Below are 14344 nucleotides of genomic sequence, written 5' to 3'. Positions count from 1 at the left end.
ATGATTCCAGTCCCATCTGCTGGAGTAACAGTGAAAGAGTCTGTCCCACTTCCTGCTCAACAATAGTATGGTGTAGTGGTTAGAGTGCTGCCTAGGGTTGCACCATGCATTTAAAGCACCCCCCCCCAAAATCTTGGGGACTGTAGATTAAGGGTGCTGGGAGTTGTAGCGCTGTGAGAGGGAAACTACAGTTCTCTGGATGGGGGGGGGGGTTTGCTTTAAATGTACATCCCCAAGGACCAGAGAAAATTGGGCTTCAAATCCCCCAGTCAGTGGCTGGTTGGTGACCTGCGGCCAGTCTCCCTCTCTCAGCCTCAGCTGCCTCACATGGGTTATTGCATGGATAAAACAGAGAGGGAGAGCCATGCCTGCCACCTTGAGCTTGAGGAAAAGTGTAGAAATCAATAAAACCCTCTCTTCATCAGGCAAAAGGTCTCTTTTAACCAGTCCTCATTGGACTTAAGGCTTTCCAGACACCCCCACATTCCTAAATTATCATCATCTTGATCACCCTAACTCTACAAAAGGGCTTGGCTACCTTCTGGCCTGCTTCTTGATGACTGTGTGGGGCAGACAGAACATCTGCCCCTCCCCTCCACCAGCCTCAGGCTCTGGAGAGAGACTGGTCCCCCCCCCCACCACTTGCTGGTCCCAAAGCTGACAAGGCATCCTTATTCCCAATTCCCTATGTTTGAAACAGAGTCATTTCAGATTTAGGGGCTGAGAAATATTTGCCCCCCTGGGCTCCGAAATTAGTGCTGGACCAACCCTGGGGAATATTTTCCAGTTTGAGGGCCAACCCTGGCCTTTAGACAGCCTTCCGAGGGCCATAGGCCAGGGGTGGGCGGAGCCAGAGGCAAAAGTAGGCGGGGTAATGGAGGACCCCACCCCTCTTTGAGCAGTAGTCTAGTTTCTACACTGCTGACCCTTGATCCTCCATCCAGGCAAGCAAGAGGGGCGTGGCCAGCACTGAAGGGGCGTGGCCCAGACAGAGGGGTGGTTGGGAGGAGGCATGGCCTTGGAGAGAGGGCGTGGCCTGGTGGTAATTTCAAGGGCTGGCTGGAAGGACCTGGAGGATTTGGGTTCCCTCACCTCATGCATCACACATCTCCAGGACCTGAGCAAAATGTTGCTTTTGCACAATGCAATTCCACACGTTACAACCCCAGATCCTGACTATGGAGTTTTAAATAAACATTGAGTCACTGCCAAATGACACGTGTCCCCTGTGAGGCGGTTTAGCATCACCGTTCTTTGTTTTGGTCCCCAAACTACCAGGTGAAACAGGTTGTCCAAACTTGGGCTGCAAAGAACCCCCCTCCCCACAAGCCGCTAGTCCCAAAAAACAAGCAGGCGGGTACGGTCTTTGGAACTCAGGGCTTTATTTGGCCGCTGTTGACAGTGTGGAGGGCTTTCTGGCTGGGCTCAGGCAAGATCCTCATCAGACGGGCACCCCAGCCAGTACTTGGAGATGGGGCGCGGGTACCTGGGGTAGACGAAATCCACACGTCGAGTGTTCAGGTTCAGGCGGTAGTACTTGTCTGAGAGGGAGGGAAGGAGGGCGGGAAGGAGGGAGGTACAGAAAGGGAGGAAGAAATCATGTTAATTTGGCTTCTCACTTCTCCAACCTTAAATGCAGCTCTCTGGATTTCTGCAGCAATTTGAGGTTTTTTAAAAATATCCTCATCAAAGTTCACCAGGCGCACATCGCTTCTGTTTTGACCACATGTGCACCTTTTTTTCCTAACAGAAAGCATTTTTCATTGGCATTTTTTCCACTTACCTTTGAATAGTTATGCACACTGTCCCCTAATATATTCATTTCTGTACCCAACAGTCGGCTGGAGAACTGCAGCCCCAAATCTGGATGTCGGTGAATGCCAAAGGGCGGCTGCATTTCAATAGTCTTTATTATAATTTTTGAGATGCTAATCTGATAAATTAGAGATCGCCTTAGCCCAGCTATTCGATCACTGGACCTGGCAGTGTTACGAGTGTCCCATAATCCTCGTCATCGCTACCTGGAGATGCCACTGAGGATTGAGGCTGGGACGTTCTGCATGCCAAGCAGATGCTCGGCCACTGAGCTACTGTGGGATAACCAGCCTCACGTAACCAGCATTCTTAAGCCTAATTAATGCATGACGGGGTTAAGACCATAGAGTAAGCTGTCCTGTCAGGCTTAGCTCACCTTGGGAGGGACTAGGTCATTAAACCTTTGTTCCCTTAGTCTACCAGAGAAGCTCAATGTGTGAGGTCTGAGTTGCAAACCGCATGACTCTTACAAGCCACTCTTGAGTACCTATACCAATTCTACCACTTTGTACCTAAGCCACTTTGTACCTAAAGCCAAATTTTACTGCCTGTGCATTTTTTTTTTTCCTGGAAAAGCACATGAATTGGTTCAAAATTGGGAAAGGAGTACGGCAAGGCTGTATATTGTCTCCCTGCTTATTTAACTTATATGCAGAATTCATCATGTGAAAGGTTGGACTGGATGAATCCCAAACCTTGAGGGCAGAAAGTGAGGAGGAATTAAAGAACCTTTTAATGAGGGTGAAAGAGGAGAGCACAAAATATGGTCTGAAGCTCAACATCAAAAAAACTAAGATCATGGCCACTGGTCCCATCACCTCCTGACAAATAGAAGGGGACGAAATGGAGGCAGTGGGAGATTTTACTTTCTTGGGTTCCATGATGACTGCAGATGGTGACAGCAGCCACGAAATTAAAAGATGCCTGCTTCTTGGGAGAAAAGCAATGACAAACCTAGACAGCATCTTAAAAAGCAGAGACATCACCTTGCCAACAAAGGTCCATATAGTTAAAGCTATGGTTTTCCCAGTAGTGATGTATGGAAGTGAGAGCTGGACCATAAAGAAGGCTGATTGCCGAAGAATGGATGCTTTTGAATTATGGTGCTGGAGGAGACTCTTGAGAGTCCCATGGACTGCAATAAGATCAAACCTCTCAATTCTGAAGGAAATCAGCCCTGAGTGCTCACTGGAAGGACAGACCCTGAAGCTGAGGCTCCAAGACTCTGGCCACCTCATGAGATGAGAAGACTCCCTGGAAAAGACCCTGATGTTGGGAAAGATGGAGGGCACAAGAAGAAGGGGACGACAGAGGACAAGATGGTGGGACAGTGTTCTCGAAGCTACCAGCATGAGTTTGACCAAACTGCGGGAGGCAGTGGAAGACAGGAGTGCCTGGTGTGCTCTGGTCCAGGGGGTCACGAAGAGTCGGACACGACCAAACGACAACAACAAGTAAACCATTTTAATCTTGTGAACCCACAAGTTTTTAAAGTTCTAACTGCCTGTGTTTCTAAGCTTTGCCTTGCTGCATATTCTTCAATTTCAAAACTGGACTGGGGTTCTCTCCCTAAAATGTGCTTGCCCCAAACCTGGATCTTGGCATCCAGGGAGTTCTCTTTTTGTGTCTATTTCCCCCCTCACCAGCAACAGCTGCAGCCCTTCCTCCATGCCATGTACTTACTGCCAACGAAGAAGTAGACGCTCTGGAAGGGCTGGCAAGGGGTGGTCCCGCCCAGCAGCCAGTCCAGGTCCGAGGACTCTGAGCTGGGTTCGCCTTGCCAGTCCCATGCATTCCAGCGTCCCCAGCGCTGGCGCTGGCGGTACTTCCTGCGGTGCCGGCGTGATGACTTCCTTGCTGGGCGGCGCTGGGCGGGGCTCTGTGCCACGTAGATCCGGCCGAGCATCACAGCGTCCAGGCCGCTGGGCACACCTTTCCAGTCGCGGCTGATGAAACGCGCCCTGCTGGCCCCACCTGGAAATAGGGAGAGGGGACGTCAGAAGAACTGGGCAGCAGGCAAGGCCAGGCTTTCCTCAGGCCATCCCCATGGGCAGAGGAGGAGGGTGACCAAGTCAATCGTGAGACTGGCAACCAAGCCTTACGAGAAAGGGTTAAGGCAGTTGGATATGTTTGGCCTGGAAAAAAGGAGACTTGTTGCGGCAGCAAGTTCCCTAGTTTAACTGCGCATTGAGCCAACAGTGTGTTGCAGCAGCAGAAAAGGCTCATGCAATCCTAGGCAGCATCTGCAGAAGTCTAGCATCCAGATCAAGGGAAGAGATATTACTGCTCTATTCTGCCTTGATCAGATCCACCTGGACTCCCATGTCCAGCTCTGCACACCCCAGTTTAAGGAGGATATTGTCAAGCTGGAATGTGTGCAGAGGAAATGGGGTCTTCTTCTGACTTTTGACTGGGCTGAGCCCCTTCCCTTACAGAATATAGTAAGATTCCAGTCCTCATGGGATGGCCTAAACCGCTGGTTAAAATCGGAAGGTGCCCTAGACCATCTTGCTCAGCGTTTTCCACACTGACTGGCAGCAGCTCTCTGGGGTTTCAGGCAAGGAGACCTTCCCAGCCCTACCTGGTGATGCTGGAGCCTTCTGCATGCCTAGCAGGTGCTCTGCCACTGAGCCACATCCCTCCCCAAATGTATGAACAGGGCAGGAGTCCCGTCCTCTCTTGCCCCCGGCGAGCACATTGGGCCAGTTCAGCAGGATGTGGCCCAGCTGTGGGTCCCTGCGGAGAGAGGGGCTCAGCCCGGACACCCCACACCCTCCCGCTGCTGCCCTACTCACTGCGCCGTGAGCCCCCGAAAAGCGCTTGGAAGATATCCTCCCAGCTGTCGCCCTTGAGCACGGCGTAGTGGTCGAAGACCAGCGAGGGGGACGTGGCCTCACAGTCCTCCCGTGTCGGCTGCTTGGAGAAGTCGTAGGACCAGTATTTCCGCCCTGGGGAGGCAGACGGAGAAGGGATTCAGCACTGGGCAGGGGGGAACAGATTTCACAGAGGGCTGCGCCAGGATCCCACTGCCAACCTCCCTTGTTCCTGGTGCAAATCTTCCCAGAACTCTTCTTCAATGGCAGGGAGGAGAGTGCCAGCCCTGAGATGGGTCTTGCAATGGGGGCCCCAACTTCCCATCATGCCATTGCAGGGGGTGTCGGTTCTAAACTCAAATTCATAAGGCATCAAGAAAAGGTTCAGAAAAGGCTCTTCCGTTTAGAGAAGGTCAGGAAAAGATGACGCGTTAGGCCATGTCAGCCGGGAGAAAGGGGACGGAGAAGAGTTTTTCTCCCTGTCTCCCGACGCTAGAACTCGTGGACGAAGCTGAATGTTAGAAGATTCAGGGCAGAGAAAATAAAGTCCTTCTTCGTGCCGTGCAGTGTTGAACTCTGGAACTCCCTGCAACAGGAGCCAGCGATGGCCACCATTGTGGATGGCTGTAGAGGAGTATTGGACATATGGAGGGGAAATATACTGATGGCTCCGAGACACAGGGGTCCTACTTTGCCTCCTGGCTCAGAGGCAGCAATACTGGCTGGAAACTGAACTTATGCTCGAATCCTGCTTGTGGGTTAAACTGTGGAACTCCCTCCCACTGGAGATGGTGATGGCCAACGGACTAGATGGCTTTGTAAGAGGAGTAGACAAATGCATGGAGGAGGAGGAGGAGACAAGCAGTCAGGTTGTGCATCCACAGCAGTGACCAGAGGAGGAATGACCGCTGGGAGGAGCCCAGAGACAAGAAACTCCTTGGCGCCTCTGCAGCAGCACAACCGGACGCTTTCCTCTGCCCCAGCTGCAACAAAACATGTCTTTCCTGTATCAGTCTTTACAGTCCCAGCAGGCACTGCAACTATCGAACCGCTTGACCTCGCCCCCAAAGACACACTTCTCCATTGTCTCCCGAGACAGACGGATGTCAGTCATTATTAAGCAAATCCATGGAGGAGGAGAGGGCTTCCAGTGGCTCCTAGCCAGGATGGCTCTGCTTTGCCTCTGAGTTTGGATTTGATATCCCGCCTTTCACTCCCCTTCAGGAGTCTCAAAGCGGCTAACATTCTCCTTTCCCTTCCTCCCCCACAACAAACACTCTGTGAGGTGAGCGGGGCTGAGAGACTTCAGAGAAGTGTGACTGGCCCAAGGTCACCCAGCAGCTGCATGTGGAGGAGCAGGGAAGCGAACCCGGTTCACCAGATTACGAGTCCACTGCTCTTAACCACTACACCACACTGCCATTGGAGGCAGCCATGGTTCTGAACAGCAGTTGCTGGAAACCCCAGGAGGCAAGAGGGCTCTTCGGCTCAGATCCTGCTCGAGGGTTTGCCATGGGGGCAGCTGGCTGGCCACTGTGAGAACAGGACGTTAGACTAGATAGCCAACTGGCCTGATCCAGCAGCCTCTTCTTATATTTCTTACGCTCGTTTGTTAAGGATTCTGGGAAACGTAGTTCTGTGTCGCCTCTCAGTTGCCTTTCCTCTAAACTACACTTCCCAAGATTCTTTGGGGTTGGGGAAAATGCGTCTTAAGCACGCTTCAAAGGCAGAATAAACTCCCCAGTGTTTAGGGACCACGCCCCCAGCCTCACCTTGGAAGAAGTAGACCCTCTCGCTGGAGAAGTAGCTCTGGGCGGGCAGGGCAAAGGCAGCGTCCAGGTTGTCAGGGATGCCCTTGAACCCGTCCGAGATGTTACGGGGGAAATCCGGCTCCAGGACTCCGTCAGCAAAGCGCCAGTATTGGCTGCCCTGGAGGAGAGAGGAAGCCATGGGCAGGCAAGGGTCAGGGATGCACGTCAGCTGAGGTGGGGGGCTGCCTGAACCCAGGGCCATCTTACGTATATCCAGCGCCGTGGTGCAAAGATCCCTCTGGCACACACACACACACCCCATTTCCCAGAGTTGCCGACCTTTTTATGGCGCTGCCGGCAGCTTTGCGGGGCTGGAGGAGGCGGGCAGCGGCTGGAGGGCGGCTCCTCCGGTGGGGAAGAGGCAGAGGCCCCGGGCGCGGTGCTGCTTCAGCGAGGCGGGTGAGGGTGGCAAGCTGATGCCAGGAGGCGCTGCGCTGTGCCCAGCCTCCGCCTCTTCCCTGGCACCCTCCAGAACTTGGCGCCCTGGCGCTCCACGCCACTTGCCTCTATGGGCAAGACGCCCCTGCCTGATCCACAACCAAGTTCAGAAAAATCTGAAAGCCCCCTTCTCTGAGCTGGGACCCTCCAGAGGCATAAAAGCTGTCTGGGGTTATCCCCCGTTTAGAGCTGGATAGGGGAAGGGCTGAGGCCCCACTTACTTTCCAAACTCACATTAAGTTCTCTGCATTTCCAAATCAGTTTTGTTTTTTTTGTGGTGGTGGGGAGAAATCATCATGAAAAGTCCTCAGCGTTTCAGGGCGATTTTCTTCCACTCTACACCTTTTAACATGGAGTTTGGACTGAGAGGCCCATCTCTGCAAAGCGATTTCCCCCAAATAGAACACATTTTTGTAAGTTCCCCACTACTGAGATATGAATTTTTGCGTACTGTGATGTGCACTTCTGTGCAATTATTAATTATTATTATTTAAATCTATATGCCGCTGTTCTTCAGGAGACCACAGGGTGGTTTATAATATACAATTCTATTCTTTTCTATTTAATTTGCTCTAATAATCTCAATTCCTGCCAACCGAGCAGTTCGAAAGCATGTCAAAAGTGCATGTAGATAAATAGGTACTGCTCCAGCGGGAAGGTAAATGGCGTTTCCATGCGTTGCTCTGGTTCGCCAGAAGCAGCTTAGTCATGCTGGCCACATGACCTGGAAACTGTATGCTGGCTCCCTCGGCCAATAAAGCGAGATGAGCGCCGCAACCCCAGAGTCGGCCACAGCTGGACCTAATGGTCAGGGGTCCCTTTACCTTTACCTTAATAATCTCAATAAGATATATTAATACGCAACCCAAAGGTCATAATGTAATATTTGCACAACATAAAAAAACCAAAACTGTGATATAAAAACACCCTTATGGGAAGGGAGGATGGTGGGAGTTGTAGTCTGAAACGTCTGCAAGGCGCCAGGTTTGGCAAAGGCTGGGCAGGGGACCAGGAGGGGAACTGGGGTGTGTGACCCTCTCACCTGGAAGATGTAGGTCTTGCCCTCGCAGTTGACGCGGGTGAAGGCGGCATCGATGGGCCCCTCAATGCCCCACACTTCCTTGATGAGCTTGGGGTACCCCGGCCTCACGCTCTTCTCGTCCAGCTCATAGAAATACTTTCCTGGATCAGGGAGGGAGGGAGAGAAAGAGACAGGCAGAGGAAGGTGAACATTTGTTCCCAGAATCCCTAACTTTGGAACTCCCTCCCTGGAGAAGACAGACGCGCTCCCTCCTTGCTGTTCTCCTACCGGCATGTGGAGACCTCCTTGTTCCTACAGGCTTTGGGGAAGTCACTATTTTTAAGGAAATGGATGGTGCTGTGATGTTTTAATGTAATGATCTGCATGTTTTAAAAGATCACACTTGTACACATAATTTGGGGTCACCCAGCCAGATGGGTGGGGTATAAATAATCAAATTATTATTATTATTATTATTATTATTATTATTATTATTATTATTATTATTATTTGCTATCTAAAAAATAAATGGACTTTTGAAATTTAAATAAAAAACCTCTCCTTTAAAGGTGTACCTTGTTCTGCACTTTGGAACTCAGTTTTCCCCGTGTTTTCCCTCTTTTATTGCTGGATTGTGCGGCAATGATTTATGTGCCTGTGTATAATTGTTGTGCTCCTTCAGTGGCGTAGCGTGGGTTGTCAGCACCCGGGGCAAGGCAAGTAATTTGCGCTCCCTAACCCGTGGATTTGCGCCCCCTAACCCTAACCCCCAGATGTTGCGCCCGGTGCGGCCGGCCCCCCCTGCACCCCCACGCTACGCCACTGTGCTCCTTGCAATAAAGTCAGCTAATTATAAAAATAAAAGATAAATGGCTCTATTTCCACCTTGGGCTCCTGCGAGATCCAAACGCCTGGGGAGCAGCGGAGCCTGGGGAGTCGTGCCCCCCTGCAGGTCTCCGGGCCCCTCAGAGCCACGTCTGGATTGTGGGTGCCCCCCTGACCCAGACTGTACCCCGGAAAGCGTAGATGGAGCCGTTCTTCAGGCTGGTGAAGGCGTCAAAAGGAGCCCCGCTGCAGGCCTCCTCCTCTTCTGGGGCATCGGTCGGGGCCTCTGTCTCGGGGGGCAAGGGGGCTTCCTTGGTGGGCTCGGCCACACCCCCGTCCACCTCCCCCGCCCACACATCGTCGTACTCAAACTCGGGGGCTCTGGTGGTGGGCGTGGGTTCGGGGGTCGTGGCGTTGGGGAGGTCGTAGTAATCCTGGTAGTCATCTTCCGGCTGCGTGAAAACGTCTCCGCGGGTCACTGGGGGAAAAGGAGAGACGCCAGGTGAACGTTGGCAAATGGATGGGGCAGGGCACTCTCCATGACTTCCTCTCAGAAGATCCCGGGAACTATAGTTCACCCCTTGCAAAGCATTTCCCAGCACCCTTAACAAACTTCCCTTCCCACAATCTCCTGTCTTCTGTGCAAATGTGCTTTTGTTACAAGGGGCGCTTGCTCATTTAAAGTGCACAGCTTCCCCTCGGGGAATCCTGGGAACTGTAGCTTATGCCTTGTGAAGCTACAATCTCCCGCTTGGACTACTGCAATGCGCTCTACGTGGGGCTACCTTTGAAGGTGACCCGGAAACTACAACTAATCCAGAATGCAGCAGCCAGACTGGTGACTGGGAGCGGCCGCCAAGACCATATAACACCGGTCTTGAAAGACCTACACTGGCTCACAGTACGTTTCTGAGCACAATTCAAAGTGTTGATGCTGACCTTTAAAGCCCTAAACGGCCTCGGTCCAGTATACCTGAAGGAGCATCTCCACCCCCATCGTTCTACCCAGACACTGAGGTCCAGCTCTGAGGGCCTTCTGGTGGTTCCCTCACTGCGAGAAGCCAAGTTACAGGGAACCAGGCAGAGGGCCTTCTTGGTAGTGGCGCCCTCCCTGTGGAACACCCTCCCACCAGATGTCAAAGAGAACAACAACTACCAGACTTTTAGATGACATCTGAAGGCAGCCCTGTTTAGGGAAGCTTTTAATGTTTGATGTATCACAGTATTTTAATATTTTTTTGGAAGCTGCCCAGAGTGGCTGGGGAAGCCCAGCCAGATGGGCGGGGTATAAATAATTTATTATTATTATTATTATTATTATTATTATTATTATTATTATTATTATTATTCTTCTTCTTCCAAGTCTGACCCGTGGTCCCTCTAGATGAGTGTTGTCTCCACTGTTTGGCAGAAGCTCTCCAGGATTTTGGGAAGAGCTCTCTGAGCTGGAGATGCAGCCAGGGGCTGAATCTGGGCCCTTCTGCATGCAGAGCAGGTGTCCCGTGCCCCTGTGCTGCTGACGATACCTTTGGATTTGCAGGCAGTCCAGTAGTCACTGCAGCAGCTCTGGTAGTACATGCAGAGATCGTCACACTGGCATTTCCTCTCCTTGTTGAAGCCATCATTGCAGCGCCCCTCGCAGGTCTCTGGGCAGGGGGAAAGAGAACCATCAACAGGGATGGAAGGAGGAGGAAACCCCCACCAAAGAACAGCAGCAAGAGAAATGGATGAACTATGCAGAACTGGCTAAAACGACACACAAATTGCAAGAGAAGGACAACAGTGACTTCAAAGAAGAATGGAACTTTTGGCAGGTTTTGAATATACAAATTTATTGATTGTTAACATAGTAGATAGATAACATAAGGATTGATACAATTTTACAGTATGCAGAGAACAATATGAGTTGAGAAATCAGAGAGAGGAGCTGAGGGAAGTCTTGGGGTTTTGATGGGGAAATTGGGGGGGATGATGAATATGAGATGTTTTTATATTTTGTTATGTTGAAATTGTTAATTAAAAAAAATAAAAAAAGAAAGAAAGAGAACCAGCAAAACAGCAAGGAGTAATGGGAAGAGTTAGGAGTTAAACTATGGAACTCCCTCCCAGGTACATATTGATATAGGAATGTATTAGATAAAATGGAAAGAAATATACAATAATAAGAGTACATTCATTTGTAAAAAAAAGGAATATACAACGGGATAGACAGGAAGTCCAAAGTGTTGGTATATATATGATTTTGGAATAGTTTTTTGTCCTTTTGCTTTGTTTTCCTTTAAGTATATACTTTGTATACGTGCTGAAAATTGCAGTATAATAAGCCTTGTGATGTAATATGATAATGTTTACCGATGTAACATAAGAACTTTAATAAATAAATAAAACTGGGGGGACCTATGGAACTCCCTCCCACCGGAAGCAGTAATGGACATCAACCTGGATGGGTTTAAAGTGTCCTGAGGGTAAGAGCCATTGGGCGGTGGGGCGGACTCCCTCTGAAGGTGGTGGGCTCTCCTTCCTTGGAGGTTTTTAAGCAGAGGTTGGGTGGCCCTCTGTCAGGGATGCTTTGGCTGAAATTCCTGCATTGCAGCAGGGGGTTGAACTAGATGACCCTATGGGGTCCCTTCTAACTCTACAATCCTCTGATTCTATGAAAAGAGGATTGGACACATTCCTGGAGAATGCTATGGATGGCTCCTAGCTATGATGGTTCTGCTCTGTCTCCACAATTTCTGGAAACCGCAGGAGGGGAGAGTTGCTCTTGGGCTCGAATCCTGCTTGTGGGTTTCCTATGGGCGTCTTGGGTGGCCCCTGTGAGTACAGGATGCTGGATCCGGTGGCCCCCGGCCTGATCCTGCAGGCTTTTCCTAGGACATTCCAAAGACCAAGGCAGGTGGTCCATTTGTCCACGGTCAGGGCTGGCACCAGGGGGCGCCACACAGCAACTCCACTGCGACTGCCATTTGCACAGGATAGGCACTGCGTGAATTAGGTAAAGGTAAAGGTACCCCTGACGATTAGGTCCACAACTCTGGGGTTGCGGTGGCAGGAGCCAGAGTACAGCTTCCGGGTCATGTGGCCAGCATGACTAAGCTGCTTCTGGCGAACCAGAGCAGCGCATGGAAACACCGTTTACCTTCCTGCCGGAGCGGTGCCTATTTTTCTACCTGCACTTTGACGTGCTTTCGAACTGCTACGTTGGCAGGAGCAGGGACTGAGCAACGGGGGCTCACCCCATCGCGGGGATTCGAACCGCTGAGCTTGTGATCGGCAAGTCCTAGGCTCTGTGGTTTAACCCACAGCGCCACCAGCGTCCCTAATAAACTCAGTACATGCCATCTATAGGGGGCAGGGATGTAAGCTGCTTCAAGATTCTCAGAATTTAATCTTGACAGAAATGAGAAATGTTACCAAAGGAACCAAGGTCCAAAATTAATGAGAGTGGGGAGGCAGAACGGGGTCAGGGAAGTAGCCTTGGAAAGAAGTGGAAAGAAGGCCCTTCATCACATGGCCCAGAGTTAAACGGCGGAACTCCCTGACACAGGAAGCAGGGATGGCCACTAACTTAAAAAGGTAAAGGGACCCCTGACCGTTACGTCCAGTTGTGGCCGACTCTGGGGTTGCGGCGCTCATCTCGCTTTATTGGCCAAGGGAGCCGGCGTACAGCTTCCGGGTCATGTGGCCAGCATGACTAAGCCTGGCGAACCAGAGCAGCGCACGGAAACGCCGTTTACCTTCCCGCCGGAGCGGTACCTATTTATCTACTTGCACTTTGATGTGCTTTCGAACTGCTAGGTTGGCAGGAGCTGGGACTGAATAACGGGAGCCCACCCCGTTGTGGGGATTCGAACCGCCGACCTTCTGATCGGCAAGTCCTAGGCTCTGTGGTTAATATGTGCCAATTCAGGCTCGCTCTGGGGAGAAGGGAGAGGGAACCGACTCCATCTGTTGCTTTCTGGGCTGGTTGGCGAGCTGCTTCTGGAGCCTGGGAGACCCGCACAGAGATTGATGTGAATTGCAAGCAGATATCAAGCTATCTGAATGTCTGCTAAGCGCACATGAAATAAAATTGCAAAATTAGATTGCTTCCCAGGACAAGGACAGGGAGGAGAATCTTTTTCAGGCCTGAGGGCTGCAGTCCCTTCTACTTAACTTTCCAGGGGCCACGTGAGGGTGGTGGGAGGGGTCCTCGGTGAAAGTGGGTTGCGCAACACAGGCTCTGTGCTGTAGGCTGGTTTCTACACAAACACCCCTCCTCCCTTATCCTCCATCCAGGGAAACTAAGAGGCAGGATCAGGGTTCAAGGACAGATTCCCAGCTGGACAAAGACCCTCACGGGGGGGGGGGGGGCAGGCAGGGCTGGTGAGGGCTGTGGCGAGTCCCAGGGACCATATTCAGGAAACTTTTTGATGCAATTTTGACATTTCCCAATGCAATTCAACCTGCCCCTGCCCCCCCCCCGAAAACCACATTATTGCCTAACAGGAGGAATTTAATCAATCTTTCTGTTTTTTCTTTTGTTCTTTCTCATTCTGATTGTCCCCAGTATCATCCGTGTGTGTGTGCTCACAAATTGTCCCTGAAACCCATGGGGGGGCACTCAAAGAAGTTTTACTCAGAGTAGAAACTCTGAACATTAAATGAACGTGACTCAGATAGAACCATTGATCTCAACAACTCTGAGTAAAACTCTGTTGGAAGGCACCCCACTTCCAAAGCTTCCCCAGCAGATGGACTTGGCAGCCCCTTGTGGCGGGGAGTTCCAAAAGCTAACGCTCCCTCCTACTCTGAACAGTTTTATCATGGAGACGCACCTAGGCTGGTTGCAAGTTCTCTTGGGATTCCCCAGTCAAGAGCTCAAATGGGGGGGGTTATTGGGGGGTTATGGTACTCACCTTCGGCAGCAAAGCTCCCCCACAGGCAGCCCAGCAGCAAGACCAGGCTGAGGAGCTTCATGGCGAGTGGCTGGGCAGGCGGGTGGCCGTCCTCCTCTGTTGGGACCCCAGGGGTTGTGCCAGGGATCCTGTTTGCTCAGCCCAGCCTCCCTGCTTCAAAGGGAACACGCAAGGTCACTGGGGTCACCAGCCTCCTCCTCTTCCTCCTCCAACGATCTCTTTTCCTTTGTCACCAACTTTCCCTCCAAAGTCACGGGGGTCGGCGACTGGACGGCTCCATGGCTAAGCCTGCCCTCCTCCACCCTTTCAGCCTTCAAGGGCAAGACGTGCGAAGACGCACTCTGAGTATGGACACATGTTCACACCACATGTTTAAAGAGCTGCAATACCCCTTTAAAGCAGCCACGGCTCTCCCCCCCCCAAGAATCCTGGGAGTTGTAGTTTGCTCAGGGTGCTGAGAGATGTTAGAAGAAGAAGAAGAGTTTGGATTTGATATCCTGCCTTTCACACCCTTTAAGGAGTCTCAAAGCGGCTAACATTCTCCTTTCCCTCCCCCCCCCCAAACACTCTGTGAGGTGAGTGGGGCTGAGAGACTTCAGAGAAGCGTGACTGGCCCAAGGTCACCCAGCAGCTGCATGTGGAGGAGCGGAGACGCGAACCCGGTTCCCCAGATTACGAGACTACCGCTCTTAACCACTACACCACACTGGCGTAGGGGAGACC

General features: G+C 51.5%; 1 protein-coding gene across 1 annotated transcript; it reads right to left on the bottom strand.

Moving 5' to 3' along the window:
• Positions 1-1362: 1362 nt before the first annotated feature.
• VTN (vitronectin) lies at positions 1363-13774 on the bottom strand. Its single transcript, XM_082201873.1, has 8 exons — positions 13622-13774; positions 10250-10369; positions 8911-9201; positions 7920-8059; positions 6401-6557; positions 4611-4763; positions 3499-3789; positions 1363-1541 (listed from the first exon to the last, which is right to left on the bottom strand). The coding sequence occupies exons 1-8, from the start codon at positions 13680-13682 to the stop codon at positions 1426-1428; spliced, it is 1329 nt and encodes a 442-aa protein (XP_082057999.1). The 5' UTR covers positions 13683-13774; the 3' UTR covers positions 1363-1425.
• Between the last annotated feature and the right edge of the window lie 570 nt (positions 13775-14344).

Source organism: Podarcis vaucheri (assembly GCF_965113315.1).
Source record: "Podarcis vaucheri genome assembly, chromosome: 15".
NCBI lineage: Eukaryota > Metazoa > Chordata > Lepidosauria > Squamata > Lacertidae > Podarcis > Podarcis vaucheri.
Note: the sequence above shows the minus strand (reverse complement) of the source record. Positions and strands in the feature narration are given on the sequence as shown.